This window comes from Elgaria multicarinata, chromosome 2 (assembly GCF_023053635.1).
Source record: "Elgaria multicarinata webbii isolate HBS135686 ecotype San Diego chromosome 2, rElgMul1.1.pri, whole genome shotgun sequence".
Lineage (NCBI taxonomy): Eukaryota > Metazoa > Chordata > Lepidosauria > Squamata > Anguidae > Elgaria > Elgaria multicarinata.
Window position 1 is genome coordinate 174,609,503 of NC_086172.1, and position 21,737 is coordinate 174,631,239.

General features: G+C 45.7%; 2 protein-coding genes across 3 annotated transcripts in view; both read right to left on the minus strand.

The window, feature by feature from the left end:
• JKAMP (JNK1/MAPK8 associated membrane protein) overlaps positions 1–21,737 on the minus strand; it is a 405,493-nt gene that overhangs the window by 75,601 nt on the left and 308,155 nt on the right. The gene's annotated exons all lie outside the window — the stretch shown is intronic.
• The window catches only part of DAAM1 (dishevelled associated activator of morphogenesis 1), a 231,023-nt gene that overhangs the window by 28,810 nt on the left and 180,476 nt on the right, over positions 1–21,737 (minus strand). The window contains exons 16-17 of one of the 2 annotated variants that reach the window (XM_063118185.1): positions 10,947–10,976; positions 8,155–8,258 (exon numbers count right to left, since the gene is read on the minus strand). In XM_063118185.1, the coding sequence (XP_062974255.1) occupies positions 8,155–8,258; positions 10,947–10,976 (134 nt within the window). The remainder of the gene's footprint in view (positions 1–8,154; positions 8,259–10,946; positions 10,977–21,737) is intronic. The other variant, XM_063118186.1, reaches the window with a different exon arrangement.

Consider the following 21,737-nt stretch of genomic DNA (forward strand, 5'->3'; position numbering starts at 1 on the left):
AGTCCAACACTTTAGCCACTACGCCACACTGGGTGTATCACACAGTAAGCCTCTGTATACGAGTTGCTGGGGACATTGATTTAATTTTTTTTTGCATTTATATCCCGCCTTTTTTCCTCCAAGGAACCCAAGGCGGCGTACATAATCCTCCTCTTCCTCCTCCATTTTATCCTCACTGCAACAATCCTGTGAGGTAGGTTGGGCTGAGAATCTGTGCCTGGCCCAAAGTCACCCAGTGGGTTTCCATGGCCAAGTGGGGACTAGAACCCGGATCTCCCAACTCCCAGTCTAACACCTTAGCCACTACGCCACACTGGCTTTTGAATGTAGAATGGGCTCAGCACTTGCCAGCTAGGCCAAAAAGAAGAAGAAGCAGCAGCAAACACAAAACGCTGCATGAATGTGCCCGTAGAGAGTTCTTGAATGTATTGGGGGGAGGGAGTGCGAGACGTCTCCCAGTGCCAAAACTGAATAACCTCTTCTCTGACAATACAATGGGAAAGAGGCCAGCAAAAGCTATAAGCCTATCCAGAAAACCCACAATAATTATCTTTGTTGGCAGCAGCTGCCGAGTGCAGCCCGTCCGAGAGTGGAAGTGGGTCATGGGTATTGACTGTCGCAAGGATTTAAGCCCTGAAACTTGCGAATGGGATGTGACAGCTTGCAAGGGTTGATGGATGCGGGCAGCTTTGATGAGACAAACCAAAAGGCCGGGGTGGGGGGAGGGGGGCGGAGAAGAGAAACCCAAGAAGTATGGAGGTGTTGGATCACACTTTTGGACTGGGAACTCTCCTCCTCTTCCAGCCAAATGTGTCAGTCCAGAGATGGGTTTGACAGACAACGTGCAGAATGAAGGAAACACACACACAAGAAATCAGTGTTGCAGAGGCAGCTTGAACGTGTTCTTGCGGGGTCTGGAAAGTATCATAGCTAGAAGAGGTACTGGTTCCCTTCTATTTGGCACTGGTAAGGCCTCATCTTGAGTATTGTGTCCAGTTCTGGGCACCACACTTCAAGAAGGATGCAGACAAGCTGGAGCGTGTTCAGAGGAGGGCAACGAGGACTATCAATTAATTTCTCTCTCTCTTTACCTCTTCCCTCCTGAACTCCTTTTCCTTGTGTGTCATGTCTTTATTAGACTGTAAGCCTGAGGGCAGGGACTGTCTTTTTTGCTAAGTGTAAGCCGCTCCGAGAGCCTTTTTTGGCTGAGGAGCGGAGTATAAATATGATAAATAAATAAATAAATAAATAAATCAAGGATCTGGAAACAAAGCCCTATGAGGAGAGACTGAAAGAACTGGTGCATGTTTAGCTTTGAGAAGACTGAAGGGAGACATGATAGCACTCTTCAAGTACTTGAAAGGCTGTCACATAGAAGAGGGCCAGGATCTCTTCTCCATTATCCCAGAGTGCAGGACATGGAATAACGGGCTCAAGTTACAGGAAGCCCGATTCTGGCTGAACACCAGGAAAAACATCCTGACTGTTAGAGCAGCACGACAATGGAACCAATGACCTCGGGAGGTTGTGGGCTCTATTCCCACACTAGAGGCCTTCAAGAGGCAGCTGAACAGGAATGCTTTAAGGTAGATTCCTGCACTGAGCAGGGGGTTGGACTTGATGGCCGTATAGGCTTCTTCCAACTCTACATTCTATGAGAACTCTATGAGAAAACACAAAGGAAGGAGCACCAGGTGGTGCTGCCCAAACTGACTAGCTGTGCTGGGGCACGGAGAACACCATGCCTGTGTTGGCAGAGAGCCAAGACTATGGCAGAGTTTGGGCACCCAAGGTAACAGTAAGCTTAGCTACTCCTGCCCTGGCTTCCCTAATATCCTTTCCATGGGTACCGCCATCACCTTTGCCATTAGGGGCAGCAGTGCCCTGGCCATGGGGGTGGGGTGGGGGAGAGAAAAGCCAGCCCCTCAAATCTTCACTGGCCAGGTGGAGAATATGAAAGCATCAAGAACCTCAGTCCCGTGGAGTTGGAGAAGCCAAGATGGCTCCCAGAACACGTCTGCTCTCAGGCACAGCAGTGCAGGACTGTGCTTCATTTGGGCCTGGGTGGGAGGCAGCCCAGAAATGGAAGGCCGGCCATCCTGAGCTCCCTCAGAGGAAAACCAAAGTACAATAAACGTTCCCTGCCCACCCCCTGCCCCCAAGACAGATTGTTCTTGGACACATCCGAGGTTAATTTGCAAAGCAGCAAGCCTCTTTAGGGTGCAATCTTATGCTGGTTTAGACAAAAAAAAAAAAGTTCTACAACTCCCCAACTCCTTTTTTCCTGCCTAAACATGCATAGGATTGCGCCGTTCAGAGCATTTTTGGGATCACTTTTTATACTGGTTAATAACACAAGCTCCTGCAGAATATTGGTGCAAGGTGTGAAACACAAGTGTGTGTGTTGGGGGGGGGGATAGAAAAACACCACCCTCCATTGCCCTTCCTAAGACCCAACCCTGGCCCTTTGCCTGGCTTGTTTTGTTGTTTATTCGTTCAGTCGCTTCTGACTCTTCGTGACTTCATGGACCAGCCCACGCCAGAGCTTTCTGACGGCTGTCGCCACCCCCAGCTCCCCCAAGGTCGAGTCTGTCACCTCCAGAATATCATCCATCCATCTTCCCCTTGGTCGGCCCCTCTTCCTTTTGCCTTCCACTTTCCCTAGCCTCAGCCTCTTCTCCAGGGTATCCTGTCTTCTCATTATGTGGCCAAAGTACTTCAGTTTTGCCTTTAATACCATTCCCTCAAGTGAGCAGTCTGGCTTGATTTCCTGGAGTAGGGACTGGTTTGATCTTCTTGCAGTCCAAGGCACTCTCAGAATTTTCCTCCAACACCACAGTTCAAAAGCATCTATCTTCCTTCGCTCAGCCTTCCTTATGGTCCAACTCTTGCAGCCATAGGTTACTACGGGGAATACCATTGCTTTAACTATGCGGACCTTGCAAAGCAAGTCCAACCCTATAAGCCTCACAGACAAGTGACCTTCTTAGCTTGGAACATCTGAATATATGCGACAAAGAGACAGCTGGTGGGGCCCTCTGAGCACCTATTGCCAAGTGCCTGGATCAGTGGTGGAATGGCAAGCAGATCTGAATTTAAGGGCCTAGATATTAATCATGCCTGGATATTATGAGGGCCGCACCAGCTGTCTCTTTGTTATTCAGATGTTCCAAGCTAAGAAGGTCTCTTGTTTGTGAGGCTATCCATGGCTACTAGCCCTGGTGGTGGTGTGCTATCTCCAGTATTCGAGGCAGTAAGCCTGTGTGCACCAGTTGCTGGGGAACAGGGTGGGAGGGTGCTGTTGCACCATGTCCTGCTTGTTCATCCCTGGCCGATGGCTGGTTGGCCACTGAGTCAACAGAGTGCTGGACTAGATGGACCCTTGGTCTGATCCAGCAGGGCACTTCTGATGTTCTTATGTTATTTGGCAGGTGATAGTGGAAGAAATGAGGACTGAGCATAGTCATCCTTCACAGCCACTCCATGACCCTAGAACGCTTTCCCCCTGGAAACTTGCCCAAGTCCACCACAAGGCTTCTGAAATGTTGCATAGAAGATGCTCTCAATTTAGCTGGCTTTTGGTAGCAGAGGAAAGACCAACGTTTAATGGCAAGAGATGGGAAAGGAGTCCGTGAGGCACAGAATGAAGTTGCAAGGTCACCAGGCCCTACACTGAACTTCAGCACAGCTGGAAGAAGAACCCTGTTGGATCAAACCCAAGGCATGGCTAAGTCCAGGATCCTCTTTCCCACAGCGGCCATCTAGATGCCTGTGGGAAGCCCGCAAGGAGGAGATGAGGGCATCCCATGTCAGTGGGGTGGTGACTCCGCTCCAGGTTTCAGTCAGAGCTCTAAAGGAGCTATCCAAGGGGCTGAACACAGCCTGGGGATTGGGTTCAGCACCTTGGATAGCTCCTTTAGCATTCTGACAAACCTGGAGCAGATTCACACACACCCCATTGACATCGGAGCCACTGGCCTCCACTGGCAGTAGCCCTCTTCCACAGTTGTACCACGGTGACTGGTATTCAGATACATGCTGGCTCTGATCCTGCAAGAGGTTAGAGCCCTCGTGACTAGTGGCTTCCACTGGCTTCCTGATCAAAAGCAGCCGGGCAGGAGCACCGAAGGGAAGAGCACACTTGCCCCAGGTGCGAGGAAGAGGTATATTTAGCCTTCTTGGACACGATTTCAGAACAGACCCCAAAATTCAGAACCATATATGGTCATGCTGCACTTATCGGGAGGGGGTGTGGGGGGAAATGGAACAGGGAAAATACGCGCCAGCATGAGAAGAAATCTAATATGAGCTCACTATACAATCTTTTTCTCCCCAGAGCAAGAGAGCGAGCCACGAAGAGATAAAATATATAGCAAGGCAGAACCTTTCTGTGCCAGACAGTATTTAGCTTATTTTATAGACATTTCAAATACCTTTCCCCAAGCCGCACACTCGATGTGTTGGGAGGACAATCCCCATCATCCCCAACCACCACAGCCTGCAGAGATGATGGGGTTTGTAGTCCAACACATCAGGTTGGGGAAGGCTGGTCTCGGGTGACTCAGGAGCTGGAAGACTTTTGTGGTGTAGAAGTCTTTCATCAGCTCAAGGGTACTTAATCCAGACAAGATGGAGGCACTGTGGGCTGAGAAGCCAACTATACTGGATGGAGGTTTAAAGCTGGTCTTAGATGGGGCTGCACTGCCCCTACAAGTCCAAATGTGTCGTTTCGGAGTCCTCATAGAATAGTAGAGTTGAACTGGGCCTGTAAGGCCATCAAGTCCAACCCCCTGCTCAATGCAGGAATCTACCTTAAAGCATCCCTGACAGATGATTGTCTAGCTGCCTCTTGAAGGCCTCTAGTGTGGGAGAGCCCACAACCTCACCAGGCAATTGGTACCATTGTCGTACTGCTGTAACAGTCAGGACGTTTTTCCTGATGTCCAGCCGGCATCTGGCTAACTGGAACTTGAGCCCATTATTCTGTGTCCTGCACTCTGAGATAATCAAGAAGAGATTCTGGCCCTCCTCTGTGTGACAACCTTTTAAGTATTTGAAGAGTGCTATTATGCTCCCTTCATTCTTCTCTTCTCAAGGCCAAACATGCACAGTTCTTTCAGTCTCTCCTCGTAGGGCTTTGTTTCCAGACCCCTGATCATCCTCGTTGCCCTCCTCTAAATCTCCTCCAGCTTGTCTGCATCCTTCTTGAAGTGTGGTGCCCAGAACTGGACACTACTGAAGATGAGGCCTAACCACCAGTGCCAGATAGAGGAGAACCAGTACCTCATGCAATTTGGAAGCAATACTCCTATTAATGCAGCCAAAAATACGTTTGCTTCTTTTGCGGACACATTACACTGTTGGCTCACACTTAGCTTGTGATCTACAACAATTCCAAGATCCTTCTCGGTTGTAGTGTTGCTGAGCCAAGTATCCCCCATCTCGTAACTGTGCATTTTGTTTCTTTTTCTTAGGTGTAGAACTTGGCATTTATCCCTATTTCATTCTGTTGTTTTCAGCCCAGCACTCCAGCCTATCAAGATCACTTTGAAGTTTGTTTCTGTCTTCCAGAGTATTAGCTATCCCACCCAATTTTGAGTCATCTGCAAATTTAATAAGCATTCCCTGCACCTCTTTGTCAAAGTCATTAATAAAGAAGAGCACTGGGCCCAGGACTGAGCTCTCTTAGATGTGCTAACTGTGAAGCCGATGTGGCTTCAGTGTCTAGGAGTGTGTTTTACCAGCTTAGGCCCTATTTGGAGAGGATGGACCTTGCCTCAGTTATCTGTGCATTAGTGACATCTAGGCTGGACTACTGTAATGTACTGTATGTGGGGCTGCCTTTGAAGACAGTTCAGAAACTTCAACGGGTGCAGAATGCGTTTGCCTGTGTGTTGATGGGGATGAGGCGATCATTTGCCTGCCTGTGACAGCAACCATACATGAGGGGGCCTCGTCTAGAGTGGCCCCACACCTCTGGAATAAGTTGCCATCAGAGGTCTACCATGCTTCGTCACTGCAGGCTTTAAAGAAAGTCTTTAAAACATATTATTTCACTCCAGCCTTCCCCTGACATAGAATCATAGAATAGCAGAGTTGGAAGGGGCCTACAAGGCCATCGAGTCCAACCCCCTGCTCAATGCAGGAATCCACCCTAAAGCATCCCTGACAGATGGTTGTCCAGCTGCCTCTTGAACGCCTCTAGTGTGGGAGAGCCCACAACCTCACCAGGCAACTGATTCCATTGTCGTACTGCTCTAACAGTCAGGAAGTTTTTCCTGATGTCCAGCTGGAATCTGGCTTCCTTTAACTTGAGCCCGTTATTCCGTGTCCTGCACTCTGGGAGGATCGGGAAGAGATGTTGTTGCTGTTTTTATTGCTCATTTTGTTGTAGCTGTTGCTGTTTATTGCTATTTTTATTGTGTTCTCACTGTTTTATTGTGTTTTTATTGCACTTAACAATGTTTCGGTTTTATGTATTTTATTCTTAAATGTCACCTCAGGAGGGCTTCTTCTCTGAAAGGTGGCCGAGAAATATTTTAAATAAATAAAAAGGGCACAAGAAAAAATAATGTAAGATGGTATGTTAACTGTAGCACTGCGAGCGAGGCATAAAGCCCTCCTAGGCTAGGGAACTACAGACTTGTTTCATTTCCCCATGTGTGCCTAGGTTTCAAGAGCATCCTCACAACAACCTTGTCAGGTCCACATCAAGCTATTCACCACGATCCCAAAAATTCTTTCCATGTGAGTCACTGCTAGCAAACCCCCCATAAGCATTTATGGATTTTCTGCCCCAATGTCAGGATCAGGCCCAGAATCTCTGTGGACGCATCTCGAGAGGCCGTGGGAATGGACTCAGAATCTGAAGAGAGAGGTGTGAAGTGGTGGGGGAAGGACCAGAACTTCAGGGAGACAATTGGTCCAGATGCAGGTTAATCAACTGGAGCAAAGCCCAACCAGCAACTCACATAAAGATCAGATGTCAGCCCAAGAGGGAGCAGCAGCTTCGGGACGTAAAAGGTCTCTAGGGGAAGACTCTCCCTGAGGAATAACTCTCAGGTTCTGTATTGCAAAATGGCACCAGATTTGCAACAACTGCTTTCCTAACAGTAGTGTTAGGAAGAGAGACTGAAAGAACTGGGCATGTTTAGCCTGGAGAAGAGAAGATTGAGGGGAGACATGATAGCAGTCTTCAAATACTTGAAAGGTTGTCACAGAGAGGAGGGCCAGGATCTCTTCTCGATCCTCCCAGAGTGCAGGACACGGAATAACGGGCTCAAGTTACAGGAAGCCAGATTCCGGCTAGACATCAGGAAAAGCTTCCTGACTGTTAGAGCAGTACGACAATGGAACCAGTTACCTAGGGAGGTTGTGGGCTTTCCCACACTAGAGGCAGCTGGACAACCATCTGTCAGGGATGCTTTAAGGTGGATTCCTGCATTGAGCAGGGGGTTGGACACGATGGCCCTTCCAACTCTACTATTCTATGATTCTAGTGCATCCATCAAAGGGATCTTCAGGTAGTCTATTTAGTATTACATCAGCTAAATCAATGATGTTAGTGTTAGGTTGCCATAGGATGACAGGGTGTGCAACCTGAACTGCCGTTGGACTGGTTGATTTGCATAATAAAGGCTATTTGCTTGGACTTCTTTGTTTGACTACAAACACAGCAGGAAGGCTCAGCACTTGATAATCTCATTGTTGCCAGGAGGGAACTGTTAATTCAGAAGTAGACTGCCTCTTGAACCGGGAGATAGCATATAACCATCCTGGCAGATACGTTTATCGTCCATAAATTTGCCTCATTCCCCTACACCAGCCTTTCCCAAAGTGGTGCCCTCCAGACATTTTGGATTACAACTCCCATCACCTCTAGGCAGCATTGCTAATAGTCAGGGATTATAGGAGCTGCAGTCCAATACATCTGGAGGGCACCAGGTTGGGGAAGGCGGCCCTACCTACACACACAAACACACCGTGTTTATCTACATCTATATTTATATCTCTGTCTATAAGAGTAAATAAACCAAGATGGATGGGATGTGCATGTACTAGGTCAGAGCGTCTTTGAATATTTCAGAGGACCTCTTGCGGAAAAAGTCTCAGAACAACTGGTTCCTACGAAGGAGGGAAACGCATCACTGATACCTTGAGAGAAGAATATTGCAGTTCTGAGCTCTCCGGCCATCTATCACTGAAAGCTCCTTGACTTTATGCCTGGAACTCAGCGTGTCATCAAGGGAGTCTTCTTTCTGCAAGAAGCATTAAAAGAATCCATTAATAGGCAGACACACATTGACATTTTAGAACGTCTGGCATATGCCAGCATAACCAAGCTTCAATCAAGAAGCTTTACTGAGGTCGACGGTTACAATCCAGTCTGAAACTGAAATACAATCAACTGTTTTATAAACCAGAATGGTTTTGTGTGCGTGTGTGTGCAGAGCTATTGGTTGCAAGTGTATAAATATTTATCCAGGTGGAAAGATTTAAGAACCCACAAGTGTGTGGACAGTGAGGAACATGGAAAGGCGTTCCTAGCATACACAAACTGCGATATTTTGTATAGAGCTACATTTTACAAGCGGCTGAACTACTGTCAAAGTTTCAAAATACCGAGCTAAGAGGAAGGCCCTTAGCCCAGTGGTGGAGCGCATGCATGGCACGCAGAAGATCCAAGGTTGACCTCCTGGCATCTCCAATTAGGCAGGGACCTATATCCTGGTTGGGAAAGATCTCTGTCAGATAATAATGATGATGATTGAGTTGCCCTATAGCTGAAGCTCTCAGGGAGACACTATAAAAGATAGCTTCAGGCAGTATGGAAATGTAATAAATAAATAATACAATAACCTGGTTCAGACAACACGCTAAACCATGCTGCTTAACCACAAAATGGTTAAGGGAATGCATGCATTCCCTTAACCATTTTGTGGTTAAGCAGCATGGTTTAGCGTGTTGTCTGAACCAGGCCATAAAAGCAATTGCAATAAATGCGATGACAAAACACATTCAACTACTTTTAATCAGCGACAATAATTTAAAATAGATTTAAGAAGAGAGGGAACTATCAAGGTACTAAAACATAAAACATGAAACGTTAAACATGCTACACAATATTCGCCTAGATGAACCTATATCCTGACTCAGGCCGTAGCTAGACCTAAGGTTTATCCCAGGATTGTCCTGGGGTCAAACCTGTTCATCTATGTGCCACACAGGGCATCCAGCACTCAGGCAGGGACGAACCCGGGATGATAGTGGGATAAACTTTAGGTCTAGCTACGGCCTCAGTTTCATGTTCAAAATGGAGCAGTGAGATATAAAGCTGGTCTTATACTGACCGGTCTGTCCAGTCTAGTACTGTTTACTCTGACTGGCAGCTGTTTTCCAGGGTCTCTTGTTCTGGTAGCCTGCTTCACAAGGTAGCAACCAAAAATGGGCCAAAGAACAGAACTACATACTTTTGTTGGAACAAGGGTGTAGATCAGACTTCCCCAACCTGGAGCCCCCCAGATGTGTTGGACTGCAACTTTCCTCACTGATGGGAGTTGCAGTCCCACTAGGGATGTTTGAGAAATCTACAATGGATTCCAAAGAGTTCAGACTGCTATGAATCCGACCTTTGGATTCTGCAATGAAAGGGCTTTTTCCGAGTTGTGCAGAGCGGTTTTTAATCTGAGGGGGTGGGAATTTGCACAAGTGCTCATTAGTGCTACTGAACACTAGTGCAAATGTGCATTAGTGCAAGTTCTCATTTACACTAATGCACATTATGTGCATTTGCAACAAGGAACAAAATTCTTGTACATAAAATCCAATTCTGTCAATGAGTGGAAGGCGGAACAAAAGACACCCAACAATACGCAAAACCCAGAGAGAACAGATTGAACAAGAGCTTGTACATCCTTAAGACCAGCGCATTTGGAAGGCACCAGGTTGTGGGGGGAAGAGTGGTGTGTTAGATGCACGAGAGCGGGATTTCACACTGATTTAAAATAACCAGCAAAATCTTTGACTGTGGGCATGGAGGAATTATTTAGGACTTTTATTCCAGTCTATTCAAAAGCTGGAGGTGGGGGCAAAGAAATAAAATTGTCAAATTAGTTCAGTCAATATACCAGGAGCACTTTCGCATGCAACAACGGCCCATTATAACAAGGGCCTTAGAACCTTTGGCATTATCCCTGAAAATTCACAAAGATTTAGTGGATTGCACGGATTAATTCTGCCAACACCAACACCTTTCCAGCACCTGGGTGACCTGTAGACTTTCTGCAAGAAAACATGGTTTAAATTTTTTTTAACTGTGTATATTTATTGTTTTATACTGTATGTTTTTATCTGTACGCCGCTCTGAGATCTTAATGATATAGGGCGGGATATAAATGTTTTAAATAAATAAATAAATAAATAAATAAATAAATAAATAAATAAATAATAGCATTGGCGAACTGCAAAAAAAGAAAAAAGAAAAAAAAGGGGGGTACAGAGGTGAGGAATAAGTAATTTTTTACCAAGTATCCCAGATTGACTCTAAACCTTCATGGTGCTGGATGAGAGACAGTCTTAATATTCTTCCTAAGAAGTTATTGCTGCTCTGAGTCAATGAAGTTATTTTAAATAATGGGCAGGTCTTACATGCACTCAAGGCAATAATAATAATAATAATAATAATAATAATAATAATAATAATAATAATAATAATAATATCTTACTCGCCTCTCCCTTTAGATTAACACTCCCCCCAGGTAGATACAAAAAATGATTTAGGATATTTTTTAATTTTGAAACGTTAGAAACCATTAGCACCACTGAGTCCTCTGTCCTTTTGGAAACTAATGCACGATTCCAGCATTTAATTGCTCCAGTGAATATTGGATATATCAGCGCCAACCACTCGCTCACTCAACGGAAGATCTGGGCAGAAGCTCGCTTACCTGTCTGGAGTTATTGTTCACAAAGAAGTCCTACAGCCAGAGCAGAAGCATTGGGAATAGGCAGGAAAAAAGCGTGCAGTTCAGTGGTCACAGCAAAATAGAACAACCACAAAACAAAAAAAAAGAGAAGAGTCAAAGCACAGTTGGGAAAAGGATGTCTAATTCAGTGGTGCTTTTTTTGCAAAATAAATAAATCCGCAGCACTCTGGAGAAATCAGCTGCGGCCGTTAAAATGCAAACCAGGAGACACGGTACAGTAAAGGGAGATTAGTGAAAGGGCACCGAAGTGAAGAAGCATGCGGAATCGGGAGATAGATGACAGGCAGGCCAAGCTGTGTGTAAGTAAGACGCATTTTCATTTATCGGTCATGCACATTTTCATTAATACACATCGGGGGGGAATGGAACCCGCACTTAACGAGGGCTTAAGCAATTATTCTGTCTCCCAAGAGTTCGCTTACACATCCAGAGATGCCTTGAGGTGTTTTGGTGCTGTCGATTTAGGTATTTTAGCCAGAGGCTGATTCTTATGTGACAGGAGCTGCAATGCGATTGCTGTACTGGCATGAGGGCTGCGGAACTCCTGTTTCTCTTTCCCATGTGCTGCCTTGGATCTAGACCAGTGGTTCCCAAAGCGGGCAGTGGGATTGCATAGGGGGGCGCTAAGAGGAAAAGGGTGTGATCTTTTCCAAGAAGCGCCTCTCCAGAAGGTCTTAAAACCCAGGGACATTTTTATGGAGAAGGTAGTTTGGTCCCAAGCCATATAGGGGAAGAATCCACACGTGTATTAATACCGTTTAAGAAGAGTCCTTTTAACGGTGAATTGAAATGTTTCAAAAGCACCAAAACGCGCTCTCCTGCACTATGGAGAGTGGTTCAGAAGCTCCTGGTTGCATTTCCAACATCATATTTGGTGGGATGTGGTTTTAGTGTGGTCTGCCTACTTCTCTCCAAGCAAAGAAATCGACTCCAGATTACTAAACACTGTGATTTAAGACTCATGTTAAGTGACTTTAAACCAGAAACTGGTATCACTTCATCAAGCCCAGCCATCACATTAAGAATTTACAGAATAGTGAGGTCCTCTACCCTAGTTACTAAATGTGATATCTAATATTCTTGCTAAATGACTATCAGACTTTGAAAAGACGATATCACTGGATCAAGTTTAATTGAATAAACTAAAAAAATGCAATTAGATTTTGAATAAATATTCAATTAATTGATACTGTTTTGAATTTTATTGTTATTATCTTCCTCAGTGGGTCGTTGAAAACCGCTGTTCTGAATAATGATTTTACAGTGTAGGGTAGGGGGCACTGGGCATGAGTTTGTGGAATCATGGGGGCGGTTTCCTGAAAAAGTTTGGGAACCACTGATCTAGACCATTGCCTGCCAGGGTTACCTACTGCCTTCACTTTTGCTGGGGCCTAACCTATATGGGTGTGCATCCCAGAATCTCCTGCTCCTGGGCCAACTTGGGGGGGTGGGGGCACACACTGTCATTGGGCATGGAGGCCAGGGCATTCAGGGACATTTCTACATCTGCCTTTTCCCCCAGGATCGTCCCTGTGCATCTAAATGCCACACAGGGGATCCCGGGAGCAGGCAGGGACAATCCCTCCATTTTCCTGGGATAACTCTTACGTGTAGGAAGGGGTCACAAGATCTGGGCCCTTTATGACTGGTGAGCAAAAGCCCTTTAGAAAAGCTGGTGGGTTTTGATCTTTACGTAGATCTGTCCTTCCTCCTCACTGTAAGCATGGTCATCATGACCCAGGTTGTCTGGTACCTGTTCATTAGGTTGGTGTGTGAAAGGAAACTTAAGTGGTTTTCAGAATATGGGGTATCATAGAATCATAGAATAGCAGAGTTGGAACGGGCCTACAAGGCCATCGAGTCCAACCCCCTGCTCAATGCAGGAATCCACCCTAAAGCATCCCTGACAGATGGCTGACCAGCTGCCTCTTGAAGGCCTCTAGTGTGGGAGAGCCCACAACCTCCCTAGACAACTGATTCCATTGTTGTACTGCTCTAACAGTCAGGAAGTTTTTCCTGATGTCCAGCTGGAATCTGGCTTCCTTTAACTTGAGCCCGTTATTCTGTGTCCTGCACTCTGGGAGGATCGAGAAGAGATGCTGGTCCTCCTCTGTGTGGCTGTGTGACTTTAAGTATTTGAAGAGTGCTCTCATGTCTCCCCTCAATCTTCTCTTCTCCAGGCTAAACATGCCCAGTTCTTTCAGTCTCTCTTCATAGGGCTTTATTTCCAGATATATCTGGCTTCAAAATGGTTAAGATGCAAACACTGGCCCGCACCTCACTGCATTTTGAGAGTATTTGAAAAATCAGGCCAGCAAGTGAAGATTAATCCCTGGCAACTCCATCTTTGCAGGCTCAATTTTCAGCTTGGCAGATAAACCAAGGCCTTGTTGACCTTGGCAGCGCTGGAAGGATGAGAATGGTAACCAGATGAGCAGTTTCTCTGGGTCTTCTGGATACAAATGTGGCTCATAATTCACAAACACGAAATGCCCACACATCACTAGGCATTTGTGGCTCTGAGGGAGTACTGTATGTCTATGTGAACTAAAGCAGCCTTCCTCAACCTGGGGTGCTCCAGATGTGTTGGACTACAACTCCCAGAATGCCCCAGCCAGCTGGCTGGGGCATTCTGGGAGGTGTAGTCCAACACATCTGGAGCACCCCAGGTTGAGGAAGGCTGGCTTAGTGTTACGAATGATACAGGCCTATGTTTAGAAATGCATCGTTTGGGAGAAAAATCTGTTTAGAATGTGTATTTTGAGAGAAAATACATTTTAAAATACTATTTAAACATATACTTCAATGCAAATGTTCATGTGGATTAAAAAAAACAAATTGCAGATTCATGTGGAATGAACGGGTGGAATTGACACAGGTGATTTCACCCATCCCTAGTTACATTTAAAATACATCCACGATATATTTTATGTCAACAGTCCAGGTAAGGTTATAAGTGACTGTTGCTTTCAAACTGGACTCTGTTATGATTTCAGCCAAACTGCGGACTGCATTTACAGCACCATGTACACTGATGGTGCTATATAAATAAATAATAATAATAATAATAATAATAATAATAATAATTTACTACTGGCCAATCTGTTGTGCTAAGAAGCAATTGTAGGGAAAAAGCATTCACTTGTGATCTTAATACGAAAGCCCAATCTTTTCCTTCCCTCCAGCCTCTGGCTCGTGGGCTCTGTTGTTTTGCTTGCAAGCTCTTAGGACCTGTTTCTTTCTCGACTCTAATATCATGGTTGAAATTGGCCTTTAATTACACAATTAGCTTAAATGCCACTGAAGAGGGATGCCAGCCCTCGTCCCATTTCTCATTAGAGGGTTGGGTTTGGGGGCAGAATACTTCGCATCCATCTGACTGTGTCACTTCCTGGGGGAAGAAGAAAGAGACGCTCACAAAGAGCAGGCCAACCAGCCCTGGATTAACCTTTAAGCAATATAAGCACATGTTTAGGGCACCAAGTGAAGGGGGTTGCACCACAACAGTACTGGTACCATAGCTGTAGCCATCTAATTTTAAGGAGTTCTAGGTTCATAGAAAGGACCTAGCGGCACATTCTAAAAGCGGCATTTTTTATTATTATTTGTGCTTTATTTTATTACACCCAACCAGCCAGCTTTAGGCTCTATGTGTCCCATGACATCATCTGACATCTGAGATAAGCTGGAGCGTGTTCAGAGGAGGGCAACCAGGATGATCAGGGGTCTGGAAACAAAGCCCTATGAAGAGAGACTGAAAGAACTGGGCATGTTTAGCCTGGAGAAGAGAAGATGAAGGGGAGACATGATAGCACTCTTCAAATACTTCAAAGGTTGTCACATAGAGGAGGGCCAGGATCTCTTCTCGATCTTCCCAGAGTGCAGGACACGGAATAACGGGCTCAAGTTAAAGGAAGCCAGATTCCAGCTGGACATCAGGAAAAACTTCCTGACTGTTAGAGCAGTGCGACAATGGAATCAGTTACCTAGGGAGGTTGTGGGCTCTCCCACACTAGAGGCCTTCAAGAGGCAGCTGGACAAGCATCTGTCGGGGATGCTTTAGGGTGGATTCCTGCATTGAGCAGGAGGTTGGACTCGATGTCCTTGTAGGCCCCTTCCAACTCTGCTATTCTATGATTCTATGATTCTATAACTTTCTGACAATCTTTGTCTCAACATATACCTAGAGTTCAGTATGTCTGACTGTCTTACCAACATTTTCTGCATGAATTTCAGTGTTCTTTTATAAGCATTATAAATATACATGATCCATATTCTTGTGTTTGTGTGTGTGTGTGTGTGTGTTTATTTTTGCTTCTGTACTTTTCAGACCCCAAAATGAAACATGTTCAATTAAGTGGTGCACAAAAGAGAAAACTTCAGCACTTATTGAGTCTTAATGTCTTGCCGGCTAAGCAATGGAAGGGCCAAGGGGGCACCGTTATTGGGCTGTGTTTAGGGCATCAGCTGGCCTTAATCTGGCCCTGAGGCCAACGTACACTGGCAAAATGCTGCAAGCATGACGAAAATGGCCCATAAATTCAGTTCCACAGAGACAAGCTCTGTGCCCATAGCTATCTAAGCTCTAAGTTTTAACGCGGTAACTGTGTGTCTGAAGGGAGGAACTTCAAATACCTGTACTGTGAAAAAGGCAGTCTAATGAACATGGGATGCACTAGGCAACATGGAGCTCATTTAACACAGCACACACACACCCTAAGTGCAGCGAACAGGAGAATTTTACACATTACTCTCCCCCATGCCCCTACTCCAATGCCAGGAATTGTATTAAAATAGAATTATTGATCTTTTTAATATAGCACTTTTAATTCACACCATTATTTACTGTGCTTGGTTTTCAGCAATGGAAGCTGGTGTCTCCGATGTCAGTGGGACAGTGAATCCATTCTGGGTTTCAGTCAGAACCACTCAGACCTCTATGTGTAGCATCCTGGATGGCTTCTTTAGAGGTCTGACTGGTTCTGAATGAAACCTGGAATGGATTTACTGCCCCACTGATATTGGAGCTACCAGCCTCCACTGCTTTTTAATGCTACTTTTTTTTCTGGAATGAGGAGCTCCAGAGGGCAGCAAATCTCATACTGACCAGCATGTGCCAATACTGAAGTAACCATATTGATGTCTTTGACACATTTTGAGACAATAAACCTCTAAGCTGCTGGGACAAACCTTAAAGCAGCCTCTTCCAACAGGGTGCCCTCCAGATGTTTAGGACTTAACTCCCATGAGCTCCAGCCAGCATGGCCAATGGTCAGGAATTCTGGGATTGTAGTCCAAAACATCTGAAGGGCACCAGGTTGATGGACGGCTGCCTTAAAGTATGGTTCTTCCCAAGTGGGCCCATCCAGTTAAGATATAGAGAAGAGGCCTTGCTCAGTGTCTTCTTGGTTTGGAAGGTTAGGCTCAGAGAAACATGTTGCAGGGTCTCTTCTGTGGTGGTCCTATCATCTGGAATGCATTCACTTCTGATGTCTGCCTTAGGGCTACTTCAGATGTTAAAAGCAGCACAAATGACTTTCTTCTCCCTGTTGCTGTACTTCAGGGTCATGTCCAAAAAGGGAAGATGGATATTCTCAAACAAGCAGATAATGCATCCTCTCCCTGGGTGATATTTTCTGGGTGATCTCATTTCAGAAATCACCCAGAAAAGCAAGTACATCTGGTCCTTCATCCAACTCCTCCAGTATCACACATCACCACATAAGGCGCACATTTGATAGGGATACATTTTAGTCATGCAGTTAAAAATACTGGCCGGCTTTATCGGTCTGATACTCTTCTACCTTTTAAAAAATATTATTGACTCTTCTACCTTCAAAAAAATATTATTGACAAGGTCTGAGAAGTCGCATTCAAAGCAACTAAATCAAACAGACGAGGCCCTCTTGGTTAAACGAAAGAAAGAAAATAAAATCCAGTGAAAGTGTCAGGACTGTATCTCTTTAGCTTAAAAGTTGTGTGGAAGAACTGTTTTTCCCTTCCCTCATGCTACATGGACAGATTTTTGTGGACAGATGGTGGCACAGGGCCAAAATCTACTGTGAATGGCTCCCCCCACTTTTTGTAAATACGCATGCAAGGACTTGTTTTCACAAGCGCAGTAGCTGTTTTTCGATGTTCATGGCAATCTTCCCTAAGCAAATATTTACAGATTCAGAAGAAGGATTTCGTTTACCTGGGGCTGAAGACTTTTGGTGCCTCAGGCGGAAAATCGAAATGGAGCCCATCCCAAACTAATTAACACGGGCCATGCAGACCACGAGATGTCTTGCACAAGCTGTTGGGATTTTGCCCTGGCCTGGTGGACCTTGCTGCTTCTGAACCAAGTCTGCTTCAGCTTTTAGTAAGCATATGTGCAGTCCTGTACAGATACTAGAAAGGTGGCTGCCAGGTCAGTGCATCACTGTCTAACTTATCAGCTAATTAAGGATGAAAGGAGGGTCTGAAAGAGTAAAGTCTGAAAGAGTAAAGTACGTCTTATTAAACAGCTGCATTTCCGACTTGAGCTGATTTCCGGAGAAGTCTTCCATGGGAAACAAGCTAGAGGGAAGGAAGGATACTTGGGTGTGTGTGTGTGTGTGTTTCAGCTGCCCAAGAGGGAAGAGCTGAAACGTTCTGGTTTGATGTGTTAATTGCTTAGGGGGCAGATTCATTTGTCAGGATGAAGTAATGAATATTGGGCTATGTCTTTTAATGCCTAGAAGTCTTCTTCCTCTTCTGCAATGGTCTTCTGCAATGGTCTCTCCCACACTAGAGGCCTTCAAGAGGCAGCTGGACAGTCATCTGTCGGGTATGCTTTGAGGTGGATTCCTGCATTGAGCAGGGGGTTGGACTTGTTGGCCTTATAGGCCCCTTCTAACTCGACTATTCTATGATCTTTTGCCAAACACTTTCTGCCTGGTCTATTTGTGCTCCTTGTAACCAGACAACTCCAAACTGGCAACTAATGCGACACAAAGAATTTGGGATTTTGTCTTTGCCACAGAACAGTCCCTCTGTATTTTCTGCCTGGACTTTCCATCAATAGGACTACTAAAATGCATTCTCCCCTGGACTCGTCATCCACTCTGGACCGTTGTCGATTGAACCTTTTATCGTTAAAATCTGCTGGTTTTCTCATAGACATTTATTATTGTTTGCTATGAACTGAGTCTTTGATCACCCAGAATGCCGTCTAGTCTGGACTATTAGTGGTCTTGACTATTAAGACGGTTGTTTTTCCTGTATATTAGAGTTTTCCAATACCAACTGCGTTGCTGGACCTGATCTCTGTTGGCATGCGTGCATTTCTAGCCTTGCCTGATCACTGTCTAGCCGATGCTTTATCCCAGGGATTGTCCCGGGATCATCCCTCTGCGTACACATGACACACAGGGGATCCCGGGGCAGGGAGGGATGATCCCTCCATTTCCCCAGGATTACCGGGACGGCTCTTAGCCTGATTTTCCCTGCGGTCTTGGGATCGTCCCAAGACTGTGGGAGGCGTGGGCAGCCGTCCCGGTTTCGTCCCAGCTCCTCGTGAATAAACGTGAGGAGCCAGGAACCAGACACAGGGCACGGAGCTCTTCAAGTGCTGCATGGCCAATGTTACATTGATGGAACCATAGGGTTATACCCAATGGTGTCTGTTTGTTAATAAGTTGGACATTGCTGGGGGGTGGGATGGATTTCACACACACCCTTGCAAACATACCAGATCTGCTCCAGAGGGTTGAGGGGACCCCAGAGCAGATTTCAAGGGGAGGGATGCACAGGGAGGTGCAAGGGAAGAGATGAAGAAAATTGGATGAAGCATTTAGGGGTTGGAGTGGACTACTGGGGATTACGCTGACTTCAGCGGGACTTGGGTTGGAGACCCTCTTTATGGCTTCCGTTCAACAGGTCAGATCAGCATCTCCAACTCTCCTAGCTTTAATAGCACTGAAAATCTTCTTTCTGAGGCAGCAGCCTTATCTCAACTGATGGACCACTTCCGAATTTACTTGACCTCTCAGTTCATTTGCACTGTTAAATCTGCATTCTTTCAATGTAGGAGAATTCTTACATTTTGGGCAAGTCTAGAAAGCCAATTACTTCCATGGTTCCACCTACATTTTTAAAATCAAAGCAAGCGCCAAGTATTTTGATTGCTGGGACAACAAAGACCATTATTTTTAAAGGTTATTTTCTGCTGCAGTACTCAGTGATGCATTAATTTGCAGCAGGAACTGAAGCCAAGTTTCTGTGTGCCTTTTTAAGAGCATGACTATGTCCTATAAATATTTTAGATAAAATTATCGGGGAATTTAAGCTATCAAAGCAACCCCATTCATTTGCATTCAGATCAGTAACTGGAACGCTGCCAAAATCCACTGGAAATAAGGGTTTCTTGCACAAAGTCACACTGAAATAATTTGCTGAAGAGAATAGCGGTGTATGTTGCATGTAGTAAGAAGGGAAGAAAGGGCCACTTCACACACGATGGCATTCTTATAGGACAGGGGTGGTCAGCCCACGGGCCGCATGTGGCCTGTGGAGGCCACTAGTGCAGCCCACAACAGAAGCCCTGCTCCACGCCACATTCCCTCCCTGCACATGCAACCATCCTGCTACACAGGGCCCATCTTCCTTGTTTGCCCATTTCCCAGCAGATTTGGCTAATTCTTCTGGGAAACGGGCACACAGGGATGACTCTTCTCCCACTCTAGTTCGCAAAAGAATCTACTCTCTACGGCCCACCAAACAGCTTTGGCAGACTGGTGGCAGCAGACCATGATTACTGGGTGGAGGGCCTGACCCCCTCCAATCCCAGCGACTTCAAAGAATCATAGAATAGTTGAGCTGGAAGGGGCCTATAAGGTCATCAAGTCCAACCTCCTGCTCAATGCAAGAATCCACCTTAAAGCATCCCTGACTGATGGTTGTCCAGCTGCCTTTTGAAGGCCTCTAGTGTGGGAGAGCCCACAACCTCCCTAGGTAACTGGTTCCATTGTCGTACTGCCCTAACAGTCAGGAAGTTTTTCCTGATGTCCAGCCAGAATCTGGCTTCCTGTCACTTGAGGCCGTTATTCCGTGTCCTGCACTCTGGGATGATCGAGAAGAGATCCTGGCCCTCCTCTGTGTTCAAACCCTATCATGTCTCCCCTCAGTCTTGGGTTGTGATTGCTGGGAGGGCCTAGAGCAGCCTTCCTCAACCTGGGGCGCTCCAGATGTGTTGGACTACAACTCCCAGAATGCCCCAGCCAGCTCTGCTGGCTGGGGCATTCTGGGAGATGCAGTCTAACACATCTGGAGCACCCTAGGTTGAGGAAGGCTGGCCTAGAGGTTCAGTGACTTTAGCATATGACTTTAGCATCTCTCAAGTACCAAAAGAGATAAAGAGAAGTTTCTCTCGCAGCAATTCTTTGCAGACTCTAGTGCTAGGTAACTCTTGACATCTGACTGCGATCTCAAGGTGGGTGCCACCCTCCCAAGAGGAGCATCAGGGAGAGATTAAATGTGCACCTTGTAAAGGGCTTACTTGTTGACGCTACTCCTTCCCTGGAAGTGTTTGAGAGTTCAACTTTCAGAAAGCCAAGGGATTACTCCAGCAGGCTAGACGAAGCCGATTATTCTTAGCATTATAAATCCTCGGCAGCTTCTGCTCTACACTTTGCTTACCTCACTATCTTTTACTTACACACACACTTGCTTGCCTACACTTCAGATTCTAGGAACGAATTCCTTCACTTTAAAAGGAATCCAAATAAAAGGGTGGATCCACACCAATTTTTCCTAACTGAGGGAACTATCAAGTAGCAAAACTAGTCCTGGGCATAAGCCAGCCATGAGTGTAAGCTTCAAGAGAAAATCCAGATTTGTGGCACAACAGTTTAAAACAAAACAAAACATCAAAGTCTTATGTTGTGTATGATGAAATGACAAGTTGCTGCACACCACAATTTTGCTAGGTGTGCATTTTGAAAAGCATACCTGAAAAGTATACATGGCCTCAGGAAAAGCATACATGGCACTAAACCTGGGGTAGGCAACTTCTGGTCCTCCAGGTGCTTCGGCCTACAATTCCCATAATCTCTAGCTTGCGTAGGCTGACCATATGGAAAGGAGGACACAGCTCCTGTAACTTTAACAGTTGCATAGAAAGGGAATTTCAGCAAGGTGTCATTTGTATTTATGCAGCACCCAGTGAAATTCTTTCTGCATCGCAGCTGTTAAAGCCGCAGGAGCCCTGCCCTCTTTTGTATTTGGTCACTCTAGGATAGCTCCAATTTACCAAGACTCACATCTCCCAGTACTAGGGTGACCATATGAAAAGGAGGACAGGGCTTCTGCTTCTGTAACAGTTGCACAGCAAAGAGAATTTCAGCAGGTGTCATTTCAAGTATGCAGCACCTGGTGAAATTCCTTCTGCATCACAACAGTTAAAGCTGCAGGAGCCCTGCCCTCTTTTCTATCTGGCAACTCTAGTATAGCTCCTGCAGCTTTAACTCTTGTGGTGAAGAGGGAATTTCTCGAGGTGCTGCATGCATACAAATGACACCTGCTGAAATTCCCTTTTCAATACAACTGTTCAAGATACAGGAGCTCTTTCCATATGGTCACCCTAAGCTTGCATGATATCAGGATTGGGCTTAGGGCAATGCAAGGCTTAAAAAAACCCAGAATCAGTGTTAGAAGAAGAGATGAGGCAAAAGGGGGAAGGGGAGGAAATTCGTCAAGGAATCGGTGAAAACTCTTCTCAAGGTACATACA